This window comes from Podarcis tiliguerta, assembly GCF_965153285.1.
Source record: "Podarcis tiliguerta genome assembly, chromosome: 6".
NCBI lineage: Eukaryota > Metazoa > Chordata > Lepidosauria > Squamata > Lacertidae > Podarcis > Podarcis tiliguerta.
In genome coordinates, this window is record NC_139539.1 from 85133057 (window position 1) to 85156235 (window position 23179).

Sequence of the window (23179 nt, forward strand, 5' to 3'; positions counted from 1 at the left end):
CCTATAAAACAACTGGATACCCAAATTGGAGAAACACAGCGGGACGTTCCCACGCTTTTCATTCAGTCATTCATTCATTCATTTACTTACATACTTAGTTATTTACCCGGAAGCAATGATGACGAAGGCATGTCTACATTTCTATCTCTGCGTTCTCGAGCCGCTGCGGAAGCCGGCGCCTTCCTTTGCGCGTGCGTAGAAGCCGACCTTCCTCCCCCTGCCTCCCACTCCTCGCGTCTTGCGCCCGCCCTTCCCGACCCGCCACTCAACCCTTTTCCCAGCCCCTCACGGGCCGGAAGTAAAGCGCGCGCGGGGGGTTGTGGGTCGGAGGGTGTCGTCGTTTCCGCTGTTGTCGCTGCCGCCGAGCTCCTTCCCTCAGGTATCCCGCCCAAGATGGCGGCGGTGCTGCAGCAGGTCCTGGAGCGGGCCGAGGTGGCCAAGCTGCCCAAGTCGGCGCAGGGGAAGCTCGAGCGGTTCCTGGCCGACCAGCAGAGCGAGATCGAGGCGCTCCGCACCCGGCACGAGCGCTACAAGGTGGACAGCGGTGAGTGGAAGCCGAGGAGGGCAGGGCGGGAAGCGGCCCCAGGGACCCGGACTGGTTCATGCGAGGGAGGCGGGTTCTTGTTTATGCTTTTAAGGTTAAAGTAGGTGGGATTCAGACGGGGCAGATTATGCAATCCTTTTCTACCACAATAGTAATAATAATGGCAGAAAAGGACTACAACAAAATAATGTGAGAGAGAGGGAGGGAGAGAGAGAAATCTATGAAAACCATACAAATGCAAATACAACAATACAAACAGCATGCCATCATAATAATAATGCTTTTAAGGTTAAAGTAGGTGGGGTAAAAGCAGAAGCGAGAGTGGATTCAGACGCGGCAGGTTATGCAATCCTTTTCTGCCACAATAGTAATAATAATGGCAGAAAAGGACTACAATAAAGTAATGTGAGTGTTATTATTATTATTATTAATTAAACTCATAATAATTATTTATTGTTTACGTGGCACCACTCTCCGGGCTGCTTCCAACAAACTGAGTGGATTCAGACGCGGCAGGTTATGCAATCCTTTTCTGCCACTATAATAATAATAATGGCAGAAATGGACTGCAATAAATATTATAATGCGAGTTTAATATTATTATTAATCAACCTTATAATAATTATTTATTGTTTACACACCACCACTCTCCGGGCTTCTTCCAACAAACTGGATCTACGATTCTGTGAATTAGAACTCTGTGTGTGTGAGAGAGAGAGAAAGAAAGAGAGAGAGAGAGAAAGAAAGAGAGAGAGAGAGAAATCTGTGAAAACCATACAAATGCAAATACAACAATACAAACAGCATGCCATAATAATAATAATAGCGGCAGAAAAGGACTGCATATAAACAATGAATAATTATTACAATGCATGTTTAATGTTATTATTGTTAAACTCATAATAATTACTTATTTACATGTCACCACTCTCTGGGCTGCTTCCAACAAACTAAAGCACAGTAAGACATCAGACATGAAACAGAGAAAAACCACAGCCAATAAAACATGGGGAATCATCTATTTAAAACACACACACACACACAAACACAAACATGTACTCCTAAGTGGTGCATCAATAATACTGCTAGCACATTTGCAAAGCTAAGCAGGGACAGGTATGGTTTCAAATTGGATGAGGGATCACGTGTTGAGATTTTCGCACTGCATGGCGTCGGACTAGATGGCCCTTGGGGTTCCTTCCAACTAGATCTACTTTTCTGTGAATTAGAACTGCGTGTGTGTGTGTGAGAGAGAGAGAAATATATGAAAACCATACCAAATGCAAACACAACAATAAAAACAGCATGCCACACTCCCCCAAAAGCATAGGTGTTCCAGGCATTTGTCTATGCCAGTATGGGTTAAGAGCGCAGAGCATCAAGGTGTTAGAGGCTGCAGTTAGCACCCAAGATGCTTGGGGTTTTATTTTTCTTTCTAAATTGTTCCTGTTGAGTATCTGTTCACATTTAGGAAACAAGTCATGGAGGGTGCAATTATGACTCTTGCTCACATGGAAGTAAGCCCGATTGACTTACTACTGAGCAAATGTGGTTAATGTTCAGAGCCTTAATTTTCTGGAAATGGGCTATAGAAAAATTCAGAGGTACTTGTGAACTGGATCAATATAAAAGTAAAGCTGCTATTTACTTTAAGTGTTGGAATTTTGGGTACTTGTGCTTAGGGCAGCATGTTGTGTATAACAGAAATGTCTAGGGTGGTATGAGATTTTAATTCCTAGGTGCATTTTATGACATGTAGACTAGTCTACAGCTCTAGGAAAACAGGTACTATCATTATTTTCTATTAATTTTATGTACCACCCTACATCCAGGCAGAGTGGTTTACAACATAACACAAAATACGTAACATGATAACAGTAACAAAATCCCCCACACATGCATTCATGTTTAAAAGGACATGGATTGGACTGTGAGGAAGATAGGCGATAGGTGACCTAGTATCACTTTAGAACAGCCTTCCCCAGCTTGCTCTCCAGGTGTTTTGGATACAGTTCCCATCTTCCTTGATAATTGTCCATTCTTATTGAGGCTGATGAGAGTTGTGGTCCAAAAAAATCTGAGACTGATATGTAGAGTATTTTGGATTAAAAATTGTGTGCTTTTCACAAGGATTCCTGCAACTTTACATAACTGTGAATGGCACACTTTGACTTGAATAGCTCTGAGAAAGGGCAAAATTTGAACTTGTGCTAATGCATGTTTTGCAGAGCAACAATATTTTGAAGTAGAAAAACGACTTGCTCAGAGTCAGGAAAGACTCGTAAACGAGACACAGGAATGTCAGAATCTCCGACAGGAGGTCAGCAAACTCAGTAAGTATTACTATGTATTAAGGTGATCAGTAAATACTATTAGTTGTATTCATTTTGTGATTTTTCCAAAATATGTATTGAAACAACTAAAGGTTATTCAGTTTTTCTTTCTTTTTTTAAATAACTTTTTATTCAAAATTAATACAAAACATATTATCCAGAAATATATCATCCTTATTCCCCCCCCATTTCCCTTCCCTCCCCTCCCTCCCCCACAGAACCCACCCACCCCCACCCTCCAACTTCCCTCAGTTCCAGTCTTCGATTTCTCTAAAAATGCTGTTTTCTGCATGTTACACAGTTGAATAGATCCTCAAACTATTTAGCTGATTATTATCAATAAAAAGTTTGTGAGTATTTATTCAAAACCAGCCAAGGAGTCCAGTTCGCTTTGTTGTGTCTTCAAATACTTTGTAAAGGGTTCCCATTCATCTTTAAAGTCACAGTTATCCTTGTCCCGTAGCTTGTATGTCAGTTTTGCCAGTTCTGCATAGAAAGGTTATTCAGTTTTTCAGTGAAAAATTGATTTGTTTGATGACAGAAGAATTACATTCTGTGATAAAGGTAAACATTATTTTGTTACTTACCTGGGAAGATAAATGGCATTTCCGTGCACTGCTCTGGTTCGCCAGAAGCGGCTTAGTCATGCTGGCCACATGACCTGGAAGCTGTATACCGGCTCCCTCGGCCAATAAAGCAAGATGAGCGCCGCAGCCCCAGAATCATCCACGGCTGGACCTAACGGTCAGGAGTCCCTTTACCTTAAGGCTTGCAGTTAAGCAAGGGCGGTGTTCTATAGGGATAATTACAATGGAGAAGAATCTCATAGCAGAGGTGGACATGCTGAGAATTCTACATTCATTCTTGTCTACTAGACACACATTTGGGGTGGTCAGTTGACTGATCTCAGTCAGTTTTAGATCCTGACATCACTCAGGGTTCAGCTCCTCAGGCCCAAATCCTTTACTCTTTTATTGGAGAAAGAAGATACTTAGCCAATTCTGACAGATAAATTCATGTAAATATAAAATTGAAAATGTCCTTCATTTTGTCTCCCATGCAGATGAGCAGTTGAAATTGTTAAATGAGAGAAACAAAGAACTGGAAGCTGCTCAGGATCGCAATGCAGCCATACAGGTACAGAAACTGTCAATAATGCCAGATAATGGAAGCTTTCACAATTCATTGTCAATGTCACATTGAAAGAAGTAGACTCTCGTTGTGAAAGTAGCATTTTGGTGAAAGTAGGGTTTTCTTATTAGCCTCAGTTGCCAAGTCTCGATGTGAATCTTGAGAGAGTGATAATAATCTTGCGCTAGTTAATGTTTCTTAACACTGCTTTTAACAGCAGATTTTTATTGTGCTGTAGTCCCTTTTAAAGTCACTTTTCCTTTGTTTTAAGAATCAGCTCACTAGAGCAAAAGAAGAGTTGGAAGCAGAGAAGAGAGATTTGGTTCGAACAAGTGACAGAAGAGCTCAAGAGCAGGAACACCTAAATGGTGAGCATCAAGTGATATGGTCAAAAGGGTTTTGGTGACAGGTTGTCTCAATCCTTCAGTTAAGAGTATCATTGCACCAAGGTGAAACTACTAGTGGAAATCCTTAATGAAACTAAGCAACAGTGAACAGTTTGTAATTTTGTTCTTGTACTGTGTGATGGGCATACTGTGTAACGATTAGAATTTCTACTTTTAAGTAGTGGTTTTAGGGGAGATTCCTGCAATGGTTTTCGATAGCCTTCTAAGCACTGCCATCAAACAAGTCAAAGGTAGCCACGCACCATGGGCACTTCTACATGAGCTTGACAATACAGATGTTCTTCATAATATCTCTTCATTTTGTATGTCCTTTCCTAGAGGATGTTAAACGACTGAATGAGAAACTTGCAGCAGCGAATACTGCAAAAATAGAGCTACAATTACAGCTGGATGAGCTTCAGACATCAGCCTTTTCTGTAAAGGTGAGTACTGGAAAACTTGTTCATGCCCTTATCTTTTGTATAATTGTAGAAGTAAGATAATGGCACACTTCCTATGTTAACAAACAATTTTTCAGTGGCCATTTTTTATCTGTCTCAATAAAATTCTACCAGCCATCTATTGGAATAATTACTCAGCTATTCTTTTATAGAGGATGTGGTCATATTTATAAGGTTTCGAGCAATATGGGACATTTCACAGCATACATGTAGTTAGTTGACAGATAATTAACAAGTTTGGGATTAGTAATGAAATTGTGATGCACCATGACTAGATTTGGTTGTGGGGTTTATTTGATTTAAGGCTGCAAACCTATAAACACTTGAGAAGAAGTATCACTGAATTCAGGGAGTCTTACTTTTGAGTAAGTATGTATTAGAGTGAAGCTGGCATTGAGCCTCAGTCCCCTTGCTAATAATTTGACAGGAATTCCTGCACTTGCATGATTGGTATGAATTGCCCAAGAACTTGCCTTAACAGAAATGTAGTATGTGCCCCAGGGCACTCTTTTCCTCTAACTGCTGCTTGAATGGAATGCTGTATCATACATAACTTTATTTCATAGCATCGGGAACAAAGGTGGGAGCAGGAAAAGGAACTGCTACAGAATCAGAACACTTGGCTGAATACAGAACTGAAGGCGAAAACAGATGAACTCCTGCTAATCACTCGGGAAAAGGGAAGTGAAATCTTAGAGCTGAAGTGTAACTTGGAGAACAAGAAAGAGGAGGTTTCCAGACTGGAAGAGCAAGTCAGTGGACTAAAACAATCTAACGGAAACCTACAGAAACATGTGGAAGATCTTCTGCTGAAACTGAAGGAGGTAAACATACATTCCTTTGTTTTAGCTTCCATTGTGGGCAACAGCGATGCCAGTACAGTGGTGCCCCGCAAGACGAATGCCTCGCAAGACGGAAAACCCGCAAGACGAAAGGGTTTTCCGTTTTCAGAGGTGCTTCGCAGGACGAATTTCTCTATGGGCTTGTTTCGCAAGACGAAAATGTCTTGCGATTTTTGAGTTTTTTTCCCCGCTCCCCAACCCCTTTTTCTAAAGCGCTAAGCTGCTAATAGCCTTTTAGCAGCTAATCCGCTAATCCCTTAAGCCTTTAATAGCCGTTAATAGCCCTTAAACTGCTAATAGCGCTAATCCGCTAATGGGCTTGCTTCGCAAGACAAAAAAACCGCAAGACGAAGAGACTCGCGGAACGGATTCTTTTCGTCTTGCGAGGCACCACTGTATTTGAGGTAGCTTCTCTCTTGTTCTTGCTTGTATCGGGTAAAAATGAAGTAATTCTCATAGGGCTGCTAACTTCAGTCGACTTAGGTCTGGGAAAGCATATATGCTCATTCAGGTGGGAATTCCTTATAATAACTGACTGTGATATATGGAACTACTTTAGAGAAATGGAGTGAATCTGGCAAAAATATGAATTGCAGCATTTCTGTCTAAATACATTTGAGAAGCACACAGTAGCCTAATGTATTCTTATACAAATTCAGTTTTGAAAACAAACTAAAAAGGTGAGGATTTTGCCCTTAAATACATTTTAAATGTAATTATTTTTTCATGATAATTTTTCAGTACCAAACTGCTGTATGACTGTGAAGAGCCTTTGGGTCCTTAAAACCTCTCATTGTGTATTAACTGCACAAATGTCTTTATTCACCAGGCAAAAGAACAGCAAGCTAGCATGGAAGAAAGATTCCACAATGAACTAAACGCCCATATCAAGTTATCTAATTTATACAAGGTATGAATTTTAATAATGGTTTTGAAATTTTAGTTTTAGGGCTTCTTATAAACGTACGCTGACAAACGTTGATGCTCTTCATACCGCAAAATGCTAACTAGGACATGCGAAGGTTGAAGTCACAAATGTGCTGGTGAATATAAATTTCTAGAGAGTAACCTTTTGGTTAGCGATTGCTTATGAAAAACATGAACATGGATAGTTGTGCTCCAGTATGTTAACAAAAGTAATCTGGAGATGGGTAATTGATACATTTCAGAGCTCTTTCAAAGTTCTGATTCTGAAGTCTGTGTATAACATGATCTCCCTTCTCTTTCCTAAGTGAATTCATGCCCCACCCCACATTCCCTTTGTCACATTAGATCCCCATGGTTAGTTTCAGCTGCTTGATGCTGCAAGCAGAATTTGTTCTTTTGGGTACTATCATTGCATCGTTTTATAGTTGTCACAGTGCATTATTAAACATGTTGTTGCTAATACAACCTTCAGAACTGTAAACCAGCATCTATTTTCAGATTCTATTGTAAAACTGTACTTAGCATTTAGCTTGGTACAGATGTAATGGTAATGTGGATAATGCTGAAAAGGGGGGGGGGGGACGTTAGCAGGGTGGATTTGATTTAAATCATTTTTTTACAGAAAGACTCTTCAAACTTCCCATCAGTATAATCTTAATATTTACAACCAGATAGAGGTTTCATTATTGGAATAATAAATTTTCAGAGCAGTTTTTACAGTTATATAAAAAAATCACTGATTTGGTTATACTGTTAGAAATACATAGATAATTATGAAATTATTGTGAGGTTTAATAAGGTAACTATATTTGGACAACTTTTCTGCTGTACTTTATTGGAAGGAGAAAAATAATAATTTCCTTAGTAACAATTTAAACAATTTATTTAACTAAAACAATAACATTATAGCATGTGTATCCATGTTTGTTAACTGATGTGGTTAAACAATGAAAAAAAAAAACTTAGACTGAGTTTTAACACACATTAAAAACTTAAAACAAATCCTAATTTCCTGATGAATAGCCATTGGACTATAATGTAACTTAAATATAAAACTATCTTTAGAAAGATTTTTTTCTCCAGAAGCATTTTATTTTAAAAATCCAATTGAAATTAAAAAAAATCTGTTTTGGGTTTTTTAAAAAAATCATTGATTTTATCCACCCTGGACATTAGGGAGGGAGTGCATGAGCCTAACTAAGATCAAAAGATTGGAAAGTGTTGGCATAGCCACTAGTCTGATCTCATTTTGTTGTTGAATTCGTTGAGATAGCCCAGCTACCTGCAGGTATGGCTATATAGGCTTAATCATATCTTCCAACCTTTTAGAACGTGTTCTTATATGAAATGCAACACAGAGCACAGAATGAAAAGTAATGGGAAGTTCGAGGGAAAGAGTTTTACCAGTTTAGGTGACATTTTATTGATTGATGTTTAGATTTTCCTGAAACATTCCAATCTTTTCTTTTTTTAAAGACGATTCTTGGTCTCAGACGTTGCATGAACAATCATTGAAGTCCACCCATCTTTTATGGCTCAGCTACCAGTGTCTAGCTTGTGATAAATCTGTTTGGTCATACGCCAGGCCACATAGTCTGGTTTCAAGCATAGAGTCTAAGCAATTCCAAACAATCTATGCTTTTAGGAATATAATAGTCTGCTCTTTATCAGTGTATTCAGTAAATGAGTCTAGGTTGGGCTTCAGCTAGCTAGAAGTATGATTTTGCACTCTGTAACCTCTCCTTCCCAATTCCTTGCAATAGTCTATATGACACCCAGCCCACCCTCTCTCCACTTTCCGAGGCTTTAAAATTTTTTGCTGCTATATTGAATTGCTGTGTTTTAATTAAAATATGTTGCATTTAGAGTGCTGCTGACGACTTGGAAGCAAAAAGCAATGAGTTGACCCAAGCTGTAGAGGAGCTGCACAAACTTCTGAAGGAGGCAGGTGAAGGTAAGGAACAAATGATCTTGAAGCTTGTGTTGTTTTTTTGCATCTTATTTGTACCCCTCATCGTCTATAGTTTCAGCAATTAGCATCTGAGAAAAATGAAGAAAGGGGGAAGGAAGTCGAGTGTTGAAATGTTAAAATGACTGTAAAATTAGTGAAATGTATGTATATTGTATGTATAAATGTATGTATAGAGGGATGCGGGTGACACTGTGGTCTAAACCACAGAGCCTAGGACTTGCCGATCAAAAGGTCGGCGGTTCGAATCCCCGTGATGGGGTGAGCTCCCATTGCTCGGTCCCTGCTCCTGCCAACCTAGCAGTTCGAAAGCACGTCAAAGTGCAAGTAGATAAATAGGTACCGCTCCGGCGGGAAGGTAAACGGTGTTTCCGTGCGCTGCTGTGGTTCACCAGAAGCAGCTTAGTCATGCTGGCCACATGACCCGGAAGCTGTACGCCGGCTCCCTCGGCCAGTAAAACCAGATCTTCCATGCCACACACAGTTTTATGCACTTACTTGTCATATCTCTAAACAAAAACAAAAAAGCCCAGATGCTTCAGCATTTTCTCATAGGGGACTGTCTCCACCCCCTTGATCATTTTTGGTTGCCCTTGTCTAAACTGTTTCCAATGCTATACTGTCCTTTTTGAGGTGAGGCTTCAGAAGAGGTTTGTTGTGTGGCATAGTGCGGTGCACTGGGGTAGTGATGAAAGCTGCAATTTGAGAAATGCCAAGTCCATGTAGTTATTTGGATCCAGGCTTAGATCTTCTAAGTCTTTCCTAGCTCACTGATGATGCAAACCATGTTGCCAAAGAGGGCACTTAAACAATTCTCAAAATATTTGCATATCACCCTGCTGTACAGTTTGTTTAGTAATCCTTGGAAGCTTAAAAGGTTGTGAGCAGTCATCTCTTTCTTCTGCTATTCTCAGCTAACAAAGAAACACGGGATCGTTTGGCTGAAATGGAACAATCAAAGGCTGCAGTGGAAAAAGAACTGAAGGAAAAGATTGGCAAGCTGGAGAAAGAGTTGGACAATGCAAACGATTTGCTTTCAGCCACCAAGCGCAAAGGTCTGGTAACACCTAGGCAATAGACCTTGTAAAATGAGGATATTTAGCAATGCCTCACTCTACAGCTATTTGTACTGTTCTAGTACTTGAAAAGCCACATCAAACTGTTTTAAAAATGGTTATCTGGGGATTCTCTTGAGTATATGAAACAGAATAGTAAAAATTTTACCTCAAGTGTCATTTGCAGGATATTTCTGTGGTTTTCCTGAACCAATCTGTTTTGAGTCTTTATTTTTATTTGCAGTTTGCAGTTTCCCTGAAGGCTTAGAACCAGGCTAGTCAAAACTCTAGGGCCAGTTAGAAATCTGAATATGCATGTAAGCCTTTAGCCCTTTGCCATTTCTCTCTTCTAGGAGCCATTCTTTCAGAGGAGGAGCTGGCAGCTATGTCTCCTACAGCTGCTGCAGTAGCAAAGGTGGTGAAGCCTGGCATGAAATTAACCGAGGTAGGAAGTAATGTAGATGATACTGTACTGCTTGCTGATTCCTGCATATTTGTGTTTGTGTATCCAGCCTCATTCAGCGGGACAATTTTTAAAAAGTGAATGACTAATGTGCTGCACATAGTTCACCCATTTGGGTCTTTAACTAAACTTAACATTTGATTTCAGTAGCATTTACTCATATATTCTATCTGGCTAGTGTTCCACTTGTGAAGGTTGATGTTTTATGTCATTGTAAGTTAATGGCATGGACCCCTCACAGAGGTACATTTTAGGAGTGTGCACTGACAGTTTGGACCATGATTTGGCTCCTGGTCTCAAGTGCTTTTGGAGGCCTCCTTTATCGGCTCCAGGTCAAAGTCAGATTTCTCCTTGGAGAACACAAAGCTTTGTTCATTCTCTCTCTCTCTCTCTCTCTCTCTCTCTCTCTCTCTCACTCACACACACACACACACACACACACACACAACCCCCTTGTCAGTTTGCATTTCTTAATACAGAAAGCATTGATCTGATATGTAGAGATCTTTCCTATTCTAATTCAAAAGGGTTATGGACGCTTATCTGTGTGAAAGAAACCAGCAGAAGGTTCATGATGTTTGGGCTATTCCTTCAGAGAAGCTGAGTAAACTGGTTCTGTTATCTCTTTTTGTCAAGGTTATGCTGACTAAAAGTAAAGCCAGAAGGAGCCTGGCTTTCACTTTCTCTATCTCTTTTCCTTCTGATGTGGTGTTTTGTACATAGGACGCTTAGTATTAAGGTTTAGACATATTATAGGTTATTGTAAGTTTAAGTTAAATCGGCTGCAACTGGATTTCTTATGGACAGTCCCAACCCTGGATGTATTGGATTTGTGACCATGATGCTCATTTGCCTTCAGTAGCAGTAAAGCTCTGCTGGATATGAAATATAATTGCCTTTGGTCTATATTTTGGGAATCCTGCAACCTGTTTAAGTTGTTACTCTGATAACTATACATTGGAATGTACTCTGGAGCAATATTGAGTAGAATTCCACGGCACCCCTTGTATTCATTATTGAGAATTCTGGTATCAGTTACAATGTTTCATCCAGCACTGTCAAAGGGACCCCTGACCATTAGGTCCGGTTGTGACCGACTCTGGAGTTGTGCGCTCATCTCGCTTTACTGGCCGAGGGAGCCAGTGTACAGCTTCCGGGTCATGTGGCCAGCATGACTAAGCCACTTCTGGCGAACCAGAGCAGCGCACGGAAACTCTGTTTACCTTCCTGCCGGAACGGTACCTATTTATCTCCTTGCACTTTGACGTGCTTTCGAACTGCTAGGTTGGCAGGAGCTGGGACCAAGCAATAGGAACTCACCCCGTTGCCCGGATTTGAACCGCCGACCTTCTGATCGGCAAGTCCTAGGCTCTGTGGTTTAACCCACAGCGCCACCTGTGTCCCCACTCCTGGGCAATAGTGGGGGGATATATGTAAAATACATAAACACATTGTCAGGGCTGATCCCATAGATCTTTTCCAACCCCTCAGATGTCAAGGTGAGGAGGAAATTACATGTATCCTGGGAACAGAATATGTCTAATGGTTACAAGTCTAGAAAATGTCTGCTGGTTGATAAATGGCTGCCTGTCTTCTTTAGGTAAGACATTCAATAGTTGTGTGTTTTTATCTTTCAACACAGCTTTACAATGCATACGTAGAAGCACAGGATCAGCTGCTGTTAGAAAAAATGGAGAATAAGAGGATTAATAAGTACTTGGATGAAATAGTGCAGGAAGTAGAAGCCAAAGCACCTATTTTGAAGCGTCAACGTGAAGAATATGAACGCTCTCAGAAAGCTGTAGCAAGTCTGTCTGCTAAACTTGAGCAAGCAATGAAGGTTGGTACAAAACGGAACTGAGATTCAGAGTCAAAATGTACTTGCCTTTATCAGCACATACAACCACATTACCTTGTTTTTTTTAACCAAAGTGATAGAGTCAAAATGTACTTGCCTTTATCAGCACACACAACCACATTACCTTGTTTTTTAACCAAAGTGATTTCTTTCACACCCAGCTGCCCTCTGGGAAAGGGGGATAGAATTTCCTGTTCGCTTCTGATTTAAGACCTACATTTAGTGTGCAGTTTACAGCCACCTAGTTAAACTGCCGTTTATCGCCATCCCCACAACACATAGTCAAACTGTAGCTGTGAACAACAGTTATGTGTGCTAAGAGTTGAGCTTCAAGGTCAACATTTTGTGGTTCACATTTTTACTCCCCACCCCAGATAGTGTATATTTCTAAATTTCACACATGGTAGGATTCTACCTCCCATTCTCCTTGATGCTGAGCTGTATCCAGTGCTGCAGCCCACAAGGGACCTCCATGCCTATAATACAATTTACTCTTCCTCCTCTCTGGACTCTCTAAAGCAGATTTTTTTAGTGGACAGAAGGAGAGGAAACAGGAGTAGTGAGGTGAGGTGGGAATATTCTCCGGAGAATATTCTCCAGAATGAGAATATTCTCTGCTAGAAAATTCTCTGGAGAATATTCTCCACAAACTAAAGAACCAGTAAGAACCAGTTTTACAACCCACATTTTAAAAATCTGGTAAATACAGTGGTGCCTTGCAAGACGAAAAGAATCCGTTCCGTGAGTCTCTTCGTCTTGCGGTTTCTTTCGTCTTGCAAAGCAAGCCCATTAGCGGATTAGCGCTATTAGCGGTTTAGCGGCTATTAAAGGCTTAAGGGATTAGCGGATTAGCTGCTAAAAGGCTATTAGCGGCTTAGCGGGCTTAGTGGATCAGCTGATAAGCGGCTTAGCGATCAGCTGTTAAGCGGCTTAGTGGCTTGGGAAAAGGGGGGGGGGACCCTGCAGGAACTCGCAAGACATTTTCGTCTTGCGAAGCAAGCCCATAGCAAATTCGTTTTGCGAAGCACCTCCAAAACGGAAAACCCTTTCGTCTAGCGGGTTTTCCGTCTTGCGAGGCATTCGTCTTGCGGGGCACCACTGTAATAAGTCAGGCTGTGATATTGCCAGTGTAAGTAATGAATAATGATTTTTTTTTTTAATCCAGTTACATTACTGGGCATTGTGTCATTCACCATTGGCAGTTCTGAAATGTGAGCTACAGAAAACATTGTTTTTTAGTTTTAAAAATGCTAATCATTTAATTTGATGAACATTTGAATTCATATGTATTCCAACTATATGTAATAGCCCTTTTTTCTATTTTGGTGTGACCTTATTCTTAGAGATTCAATCCCCTTGGCCATACAGTGTGATTTTTTTTACAGAAAGTAGCTTTAATGCTTTATACACTTTAAGTACCTAGGCCTATACAATTATGTGTAACAGCATGTGAGGTGGCCTTGATTTAAACAGTTGACGTTTCTATATTTTTATTTAGTGCCAGTAACTGGTTTTTTGCAGTGCCATTCAGTGGTACAAAGTGCCACTTACCAGAGATTGACATACTGAAATATATTATATAATGATAATATATTTAATGTTAATGACTTTTTTATATGTATGCATATAGTTTTGTTTATCAAGCTATGTTTTAGTCACAAAACAGTTATTAAGTGTTAGAGCTATTAGAAGCACAAGAATTTACTGAATTTAAAGGTAAAGGTAAAGGTACCCCTGCCCGTACAGGCCAGTCTTGACAGACTCTAGGGTTGTGCGCCCATCTCACTCAAGAGGCCGGGGGCCAGCGCTGTCCGGAGACACTTCCGGGTCACGTGGCCAGCGTGACATCGCTGCTCTGGTGAGCCAGAGCCGCACATGGAAACACCGTTTACCTTCCCGCTAGTAAGCGGTCCCTATTTATCTACTTGCACCCGGGAGTGCTTTCGAACTGCTAGGTTAGCAGGCGCTGGGACTGAACAACGGGAGCGCACCCGGCCGTGGGGATTCGAACCGCCGACCTTTCAATCGGCAAGCCCTAGGCGCTGAGGCTTTTACCCACAGCGCCACCCGCGTCCCATAATATTGCTTTGATTAGTTGTGGTGGTGGTTTGTTTTTGTGTTTTTTTACACAAAATGCTTTTGCGCCGCCCGGGAATCGAACCCGGGTCGCAAGAATGGGAATCTTGCATGATACCACTACACCAGCGGTGCTGAATTTACTGAATTTACTTGCCTTAAACCGTAACATGCCCCATTGAATAAAAGTATCTGTACAAAAACTTGTACAGTTTTTGGTTGCCATCTGAAAAGGTTTACCCATGAATAAACATTTATATTAACTAATTATATCATTTTCAATGCATTAAAATGAATATTCTCCTATTTAAAATGAAAATTCTCTAATATTCTCATTAATCGAGAATATTTTTGACATTTTTCTCCAAAAGATTATTCTTGAGAATTTAACATGACTAAACAAGAGCCCCATTGGGTCAGTGGAATCCCTCTGGCACAGCATTAGAGTTTTATATGTTGGAGGGTCTTTTTTTCACCTAGCCAGTGAGTTTTATATGAAGGAGCAGTCAAACAGGTAACCTGCAGTCTTATCAAGAGCTTCACTGCATGATTTAGTTGACAGTGTGGGTCAAGCTCCTAGGCTATATAGACCCCTCACCATTTTTCATTGATATGTCTCAATTGATGGTATCAGCACTGGCTTTCTTGGATTGAAGAAAAATGTGATGCACCTTGGATTGAGAAGTAATGTTTCTATTCCCATTTGGGCCTCCTCCAAATCCAAGTCGGCTGAGGAGGTTCTTCATGTTCCCACTTACTTGTAAGTGAGATGGTCCTCCACAGAGTGCTGACTGTTGCCCAGGAAATACGGAATCCCCTCTTTCCATGGGCTGCGTCAGGTTTCTTTCCTAATGGCATTCCCCAGTGAGGCTGGTGTGCTTCTTTTCAACATGCTTTTGTTGGCTTCTCCTTTTGTTGAGTCAGCTGCTTTGTTGATGCTCCGTCATGAATTGAAGTTTTATTATATCGGTCACAGACCAGTTCCAGCCCACATACAATATCAAGGAAGTCATAAAACACGATAGGGATGCATTTGAGTTTGCAATTAGGTATAACAGGGACACTACAGATATAGCAACAGTTAAAATATATATAAGTTAAAACTTAGTCACTAACATATAACCTAAAATTATCATTTAAGGCCTTAATCATTTTGATACCACAGCTTGTTCCCTAAGTTTTATGGCAATCACACAGAATTTGGTTTTAATCCGATTTTGTTTTGTGTGACCATTTTGAAGCTACTTTGTGAAAAGCGGTTTACAAACGGTAAATAAAAACAATCACCGACTTCTCTGAGTCATATAATGGAGAAGGCATATCTTGTTCTCTTGTTGCAACTATATTTGGCACATTGGTTGAATGTGTTTATCAATTAGATATGTAGGAGGTCTTCTTTATGCAGCCAGTCTTACAAATTCTTTTGGCCTGCGTGTCCCACAGTTGAAATTCTATAGGCCCTTTTGGGCCTCAACTACGTGAAATACTTTTCCTAAGTCAGCACTAATCCACCTACTGGGTAATAATAAGACTATTGTGTTATAGTAGTTCTAGTGTAAATTTTGGGAGAAGTTAGCTGTTTAATATGCTTGCAGTTCTGTTCTTATTTTGACCTTTTATTATTCCTGCAAAATAAATACATTTCTTTTTTTAAGTGTGTGGATTTGGTTTACAGGAAATTCAACGTTTGCAAGACGATGCTGATAAAGCAAACAAGCAAGCTTCTTTGCTTGAAAGAGAGAACCAGAGGCTTGAAATCCAAGTCAAAGATCTTTCACAACAGGTTAGTTTGTTTTTTTTAAGCGGTTCACTATTTTAAGCCTGTATACCTTGATGAACTATTTCACCTTAAAGTTAGAGTCAGTTTTTGAAAGTATTGGGATTCTGAACCTCTGCTAACTCCAGAGTAAGCCTTAATGATTCCACTTGGAATGAATTATAATAATAATAATAATAATAATAATAATAATAATAATAATAATAATAATAATAATAATTTATTATTTGTACTCCACCCATCTGGCTGGGTTTCCCCAGCCACTCTGGGCGGCTTCCAACAAAGATGAAAAATACACTAAAATGTCACATATTAAAAACTTCCCTGAACAGGGCTGCCTTCAGATGTCTTCTGAATGTCAGGTAGTTGTTTATCGCTTTGACATCTGATGGGAGGGCGTTCCACAGGGCGGGTGCCACCACCGAGAAGGCCCTCTGCCTGGTTCCCTGTAACTTGGCCTCTCGCAGTGAGGAAACCGCCAGAAGGCCCTCGGAGCTGGACCTCAGTGTCTGGGCAGAACGATGGGGGTGGAGACGCTCCTTCAGCATGCACTTTTAAGATTGCAGCCTTAAAATAATGTCTGCTCGGTGCAGCCCCGTACTTTTTGTTTCATAAATTCATAACCTATTGTATTCCACATTGATGGCAGTGAATAATCAAAGCAACATGATACAATATGCACCTAAAAATAAAGTCAGATTGTATTAAAAAGCAGAATGACCGTTTTAACCTCTCGCATAGAATTCTTGCAGCACAGCTCTGGCAGAGCTATTGTTCTGTTGTATGAATCATCTGTTTTCCTTTTTAAAGATAAGAGTGCTTTTGATGGAACTCGAAGAAGCCCGAGGCAACCATGTTATCCGCGAAGAAGAAGTGAGCTCTGCTGACATCAGCAGCTCTTCCGAAGTCATAAGCCAACATCTGGTCTCCTACAGGAACATTGAGGAACTTCAGCAGCAAAACCAACGCCTCTTAGTGGCTCTCAGAGAGCTGGGTGACGCCAAAGAGAAAGAGGAGCAAGAAACCACTTCATCTAAGTATGCTCCCCTTTAGCAGCATGTCCTGACATCCAGAAATCTGATCTTAATCACATATTTGCTCTGTTTAGAAAGCAGTTGCCATATTTTTCGCTCTATAAGACGCACCAGACCACAAGACCCACCTAGTTTTTGGAGGAAGAAAACAAGAAAAAAAATATTCTGAATCTCAGAAGCCAGAACAACAAAAGGGATCGCTGCGCAGTGAAAGCAACAATCCCTCTTGCTGTTCTGGCTTCTGGGATAGCTGCACAGCCTGCATTCGCTCCATAAGACGCACACACATTTCCCCTTACTTTTTAGGAGGGAAAAAGTGAGTCTTATAGAGCAAAAAATACGGTATATAAGACATATTTGTTACCTGATGTTGATTTTTTTAAAAAAGAAGATTTAGTAGAATTGTTTTCTCTCCATGACAGGATTTCTGAGCTGCAGAGTCAACTTGGTGAAGCTATCACTGAGCTAGAAAAGTTACGTGAATCGCGGCACCACCAGATGCAGCTTGTAGACTCCATAGTTCGCCAGCGTGACATGTATCGCATCTTGCTGGCACAGACGTCTGGAGTTTCCATTCCATTGCAAGGTATGGTCCCTTCAATAATGCCAATGTACTTCGTTGCAACGCGAGGAAAGCAAGGTCTAGGCTTTGGTGTTCTCATTGTGTACAGTGAGAATTGGAGAGGATAGAATGGCAAGCGCATCCCAAAAGTTGGCCTAAACATTTTTCAGGTTGTGATTTTATGATTGGAACAAATTGCTCCAACTTTGTGAAGGAACAGTGTCGATTCAATCTTACATTCTCTGTTGCTTGATGTTCCAAATGCACACCACAGTTGTTCTTTTCGGCTACAGCCTAAACATATCCCTTGGTCCTGAGATACCTGCATTGGCTCCCAGTACGTTTCCAAGCACGATTCAAAGTGTTGGTGCTGACCTTTAAAGCCTAAACGGCCTCTGTCCTGTATACCTGAATCAGTTTCTCCACTCCCATCATTCTCCCCGGACACTGAGATCCAGCGCCGAGGGCCTTCTGGCTGTTCCCTCATTGTGAGAAGTGAGGTTGCAGGGAACCAGACAGAGGGCCTTCTCGGTAGTGGTGCCCACCCTGTGGAACGCCCTCCCATCAGATATCAAGGAAATAAGCAGCTATCCTATTTTTAAAAGACATCTGAAGGCAGTCCTGTTTAGGGAAGTTTTTAATATTTAATGCTGTATCGTTTTTAATAGTCGATTGGGAGCCACCCAGAGTGGCTGGGAAAACTCAGCCAGATGGGCGGGGTACAAATAATAAATTATTATTATTATAATTATTATTGGTGGAATCAATTTAATTTTGATTCATGCTTTCAGCCGCATATTGAACCCCTTTAAAAAGCAACAACACTGCAAAGGTTTAGCTGAGAATTTTGTGAGACCACAGGAATTTTGTGAGACTTCACAGCTGAAAGCAGGAGTAGAAGGCAGTAAGGTTGAGAATATTGTGTGACAGCACCTCAAGCAGTGCTACCTTCAAGGACATCAGCTGCGGCAGGAGGCACCTGCGTTCTTCCTCAGCTGAGCTAGATTTTAGTGGCAGAATCTGGAGAATATAAGTTTTCACCTTGGGGGCAGTGGGAGCAGGAGAAGATGACGGTCCCTTTCGCCAAAAGAATTGAAGCTCCCCAAAGCAGGTTGGACAGCTGTGCAGAAATAAACACAGCTTGCATGTTTATGAGGATTTGCATAATATGCAACAGTTGTTGAAAGTGCTCTAGTAATGCAGAAGTGAGGGAGAAAGAACCTCTGGCCTTTGCCGTTAGCTGGAGAAATGGGCTTCTGAGTTCCTTATTATATGGTTGTAATATATTGTAGGACGCGGGTGGCGCTGTGGTCTAAACCACTGAGCCTAGGACTTACTGATCAGAAGGTCGGCGGTTCGAATCCCCACGACGGGGTGAGATCCTGTTGCTCAGTCCCAGCTCCTGCCAGCCTAGGAGTTCAAAAGCACGTCAAAGTGCAAGTAGATAAATAGGTACCGCTCCAGAGGGAAGGTAAATGGTGTTTCCGTGCACTGCTCTGGTTTGCCAGAAGCGGCTTAGTCATGCTGGCCACATGACATGGAAGCTGTACGCTGGCTCCCTCGACCAATAAAGCGAGAGGAGCGCCGCAACCCCAGAGTCGGTCAAAACTGGACCTAATGGTCAGGGGTCCCTTTACTCTTTACCTTAATATATTGTAAGCTGTCTAGAAGATCATTTGATCCAGATGTGAACTTTGATAGAATTTGAGGTCTGGAATGCAGAATTCCACAGCCCACGAAAATGTCACTGTTGGAAAGTGTAGCCCATTAGTGTGAATGAGAACCAGTAATGTGTACTGGGTTGACAGTCAGACTCCTGCCAAGGTAAAGGTAAAAAGGGATGTGGGTGGCGCTGTGGTCTAAACCACTGAGCCTCTTGAGCTTGCCGATTGGAAGGTCAGCGGTTCAAATCCCCACGACGGAGTGAGCTCCTGTTGCTCTTTCCCAGCTCCTCCCAACCTCCAGTTCGAAAGCACATCAAAGTGCAAGTAGATAAATAGGTACCACTGCAGCGGGAAGGTCAACAGCATTTTCGTGCGCTCTGGTTTCCGTCATGGTGTTCCGTTGCGCCAGAAGCGGTTTAGTTCTGCTGGCCACATGACCCGCAAAGCTGTCTGTGGACAAACCCGGCTCCCTTGGCCTGAAAGCGAGATGAGCGCCGCAACCCTATAGTCGCCTTTGACTGGACTGAACAGTCCTTTACCTTTACTGCCAAGGACACATGGGTCTGAACCCCCATCCACCCATGCGTTTCTTTTGGATGACCTTCAACTAGTGACATACTCCCACAGCCTGGCTTTTCTTTTCTTTTCTTTTCTTTTCTTTTCTTTCTTTTTTTTGCAAGGTTGTGAGCATAAAATGGGGAGTAGGAGGACTGTTCTGAGCTCTCTAGGGAAAGGGTGGTTCGGAAAGGTAAGAAATACAGGATCTTTCCGTTTTCTCTGATCTGATGATGTTGCTTCTCTCTCTTTTATAGCTTCAAGCATCTTGCCAGAAGAAATGTCTCTGGCGGTGACCCCTAAGCGTCTGTCAGGGGCGCCTCAGGCCATGTCAACTCCTGCTGCTGTGCCAGTGACAGAATCAGCTGAAGCAGTGGAGGCTAAGGCTGCCCTTAAACAGGTACCAGCCAGTCTTTCTCCAAACGCCTTTTCCTCATCTTTACAAAAGGAGCACAGTTTTCTGCTTGGCCTTGTATTTATCTTTGAACGCGTTTGACTTGCTCTACAGCTGCAGGAGTTCTTTGAGAGCTACAAGAAAGAAAAGGCAGAGAATGACAAACTCCTGAATGAGCAAAATGAGAAGCTTCAGGAGCAGGTTACAGACTTGAGGTCACAGAATACAAAGATTTCCACCCAACTTGAATTTGCTTCCAAGCGGTAAGACAGTATTAATGAACGGTTCGTGGGCGCTCATCTCAGCTTTTTCCCCACTGGGTGGTCTCCACCCATTAAAGTGTCCTCACCTACCTGAGAATGAACTCTGTTTGATGTGGTAGGTTCTGGATTCTGGGCTCTTACAAAATCATTCAGTTTACTCTGCTTGCACATCTGCTGTGGGCTTGCTTGTGGAGATGAAGCCGATCGCTTCTTTTTCCTAGACATTTTCCCGGAGATGCAGCCGCTGCTATTTTCTGTTGTAAATCAAGAAACTCTCCATCCTTCCAAGATTAGGGCATTTGATCTCCACTCCTGCTGATAAGTAGTTGGTAGATTGAGTCGAGCTGGAGCTAATTAAGGCTTTCTCCGAGACATTCCAGGGCTTTCTCTAAAACTTTTAACTTTGTGATTATAGTAATTAAGAAAAAGATACTGAGCGATAAAATACTAGAACTGATAAAAGCTGATAAAAGTAATAAAAACCGCACAACTGACGCGGAGCTCAAATTGATGCTTCCTCTAACGACGCCATCGTTAATCATAGAATCATAGAATCATAGAGTTGGAAGAGACCACAAGGGTCATCGAGTCCAACCCCCTGCCAAGCAGGAAACACCATCAGAGCACTCCTGACATATGGTTGTCAAGCCTCTGCTTAAAGACCTCCAAAGAAGGAGACTCCACCACACTCCTTAGCAGCAAATTCCACTGTCGAACAGCTCTTACTGTCAGGAAGTTCTTCCTAATGTTTAGGTGGAATCTTCTTTCTTGTAGTTTGGATCCATTGCTCCGTGTCCGCTTCTCTGGAGCAGCAGAAAACAACCTTTCTCCCCTCTCTATGTGACATCCTTTTATATATTTGAACATGGCTATCATATCACCCCTTAACCTCCTCTTCTCCAGGCTAAACATGCCCAGCTCCCTTAGCCGTTCCTCATAAGGCATCGTTTCCAGGCCTTTGACTATTTTGGTTGCCCTCCTCTGGACACGTTCCAGTTTGTCAGTGTCCTTCTTGAACTGTGGTGCCCAAAACTGGACACAGTACTCCAGGTGAGGTCTGACCAGAGCAGAATACAGTGGCACTATAACTTCCCTTGATCTAGATGCTATACTCCTATTGATGCAGCCCAGAATTGCATTGGCTTTTTTAGCTGCCGCGTCACACTGTTGGCTCATGTCAAGTTTGTGGTCAACCAAGACTCCTAGATCCTTTTCACATGTACTGCTCTCAAGCCAGGTGTCACCCATCTTGTATTTGTGCCTCTCATTTTTTTTGCCCAAGTGCATACTTTACATTTCTCCCTGTTAAAATTCATCTTGTTTGTTTTGGCCCAGTTCTCTAATCTGTCAAGGTCGTTTTGAAGTGTGATCCTGTCCTCTGGGGTGTTAGCCACCCCTCTCAGTTTGGTGTCATCTGCAAATTTGATCAGGATGCCCTTGAGTCCATCATCCAAGTCATTGATAAAGATGTTTAATAAGACCGGGCCCAAGACAGAACCCTGTGGCACCCCACTAGTCACTCTTCTCCAGGATGAAGAGGAACCATTGATGAGCACCCTTTGGGTCCGGTCAGTCAGCCAGTTACAAATCCACTGAGTGGTAGCATAGTCAAGACCGCATTTTACCAGCTTCTTTACAAGAATATCATGGGGCACCTTGTCAAATGCCTTGCTGAAATCAAGGTAGACTACATCCACTGCGATCCCTTCATCTACCAGGCTTGTAATTCTGTCAAAAAATGAGATCAGGTTAGTCTGACATGACTTATTTTTCAGAAATCCATGCTGAGTATTGGTGATCACAGCATTCCTTTCTAGGTGCTCACAGATTGTTTGCTTAATGATCTGCTCCAGAATCTTCCCTGGTATTGATGTCAGACTGACTGGGCGGTAATTATTTGGGTCCTCTCTTTTCCCCTTTTTGAAAATAGGGACAACATTTGCCCTCCTCCAGTCTGCCGGGACTTCGCCTGTTCTCCAGGAATTCTCAAAGATGATTGCCAGTGGTTCTGAGATCACATCTGCCAGTTCTTTTAATACTCTTGGAATGCTGACGAAAGACTTCTGTACTATTAATGCAGTTGAAGGGTTGCAATTTGTGCTCTGAAACCTGGAGTTTAGTGGCAGTAATCTCATGCAGTAAATAGGACAAATTACTTCAAGGAACATGGTAGACTCTAACATTGCCTGATCAAACTAAGGTTAGGAGATGGGAGTACTATGCTGCATCATAACCTCCTCCACTTTTTAGGTAACCATGGTCGGCATTACATCTGCACCATGGTTAGTTTAAAACCATTGTTTACGATCCTGGGCTGATAGAGAATAAATGTTTTAAATAATGAGGTATGAACTGATTAAAAATATTCAGTAACTTGCATCCTCTTTCTTAAACATACTTATGGGGAGGCGTGAAAACCATGCTTTGAACTGTCTGTACTCAGTAAGATTACTAGTTAATTTAGCCACTGGAAAACTTGCACACAAAAACCAACTGAGTTGTTTGTCTCCAGCTGATATAGTGGAAACAAAATGGTTAGAATTCTCCTCATTTGAGTTTGTAATACCAGTTTGGTTGAAATATGATCTTACCTATGTTCCTTGTGAAGTTACGAGATGCTGCAGGATAATGTGGAAGGATATCGGCGAGAGATAACATCATTGCATGAAAGAATCCAGAAGCTTTCAGCAACCACTCAAAAACAAGAACAAATTATCAACACTATGACTCAAGAGCTGAGAGGAGCTAATGAAAAACTAGCAGTGGCAGAGGTAAGCAGTACAACATTATGCATAACTGAATTGTTCCAGGGGAAGGGAGAAGGAATAATTATGTTGTGCGAGTGAATTTAATTCAACACACACATATCCCACTTAATACTACTT

At 41.7% G+C, this 23179-nt stretch overlaps 1 protein-coding gene across 2 annotated transcripts in view; it reads left to right on the forward strand.

The window, feature by feature from the left end:
- The first annotated feature begins 182 nt into the window (after positions 1–182).
- TPR (translocated promoter region, nuclear basket protein) overlaps positions 183–23179 on the forward strand; it is a 60131-nt gene continuing 37134 nt past the window's right edge. For both annotated transcript variants that reach the window (XM_083445255.1, XM_083445256.1), the window contains exons 1-17: positions 183–544; positions 2773–2877; positions 3941–4014; positions 4280–4376; positions 4734–4837; positions 5422–5679; positions 6527–6607; positions 8491–8578; positions 9508–9648; positions 10002–10093; positions 11754–11951; positions 15721–15828; positions 16633–16859; positions 17279–17442; positions 19895–20037; positions 20146–20294; positions 22903–23065. In XM_083445255.1, coding sequence (XP_083301381.1) covers positions 394–544; positions 2773–2877; positions 3941–4014; positions 4280–4376; positions 4734–4837; positions 5422–5679; positions 6527–6607; positions 8491–8578; positions 9508–9648; positions 10002–10093; positions 11754–11951; positions 15721–15828; positions 16633–16859; positions 17279–17442; positions 19895–20037; positions 20146–20294; positions 22903–23065 — 2343 coding nt within the window. In that variant the 5' untranslated portion in view covers positions 183–393. The remainder of the gene's footprint in view (positions 545–2772; positions 2878–3940; positions 4015–4279; positions 4377–4733; positions 4838–5421; positions 5680–6526; positions 6608–8490; positions 8579–9507; positions 9649–10001; positions 10094–11753; positions 11952–15720; positions 15829–16632; positions 16860–17278; positions 17443–19894; positions 20038–20145; positions 20295–22902; positions 23066–23179) is intronic.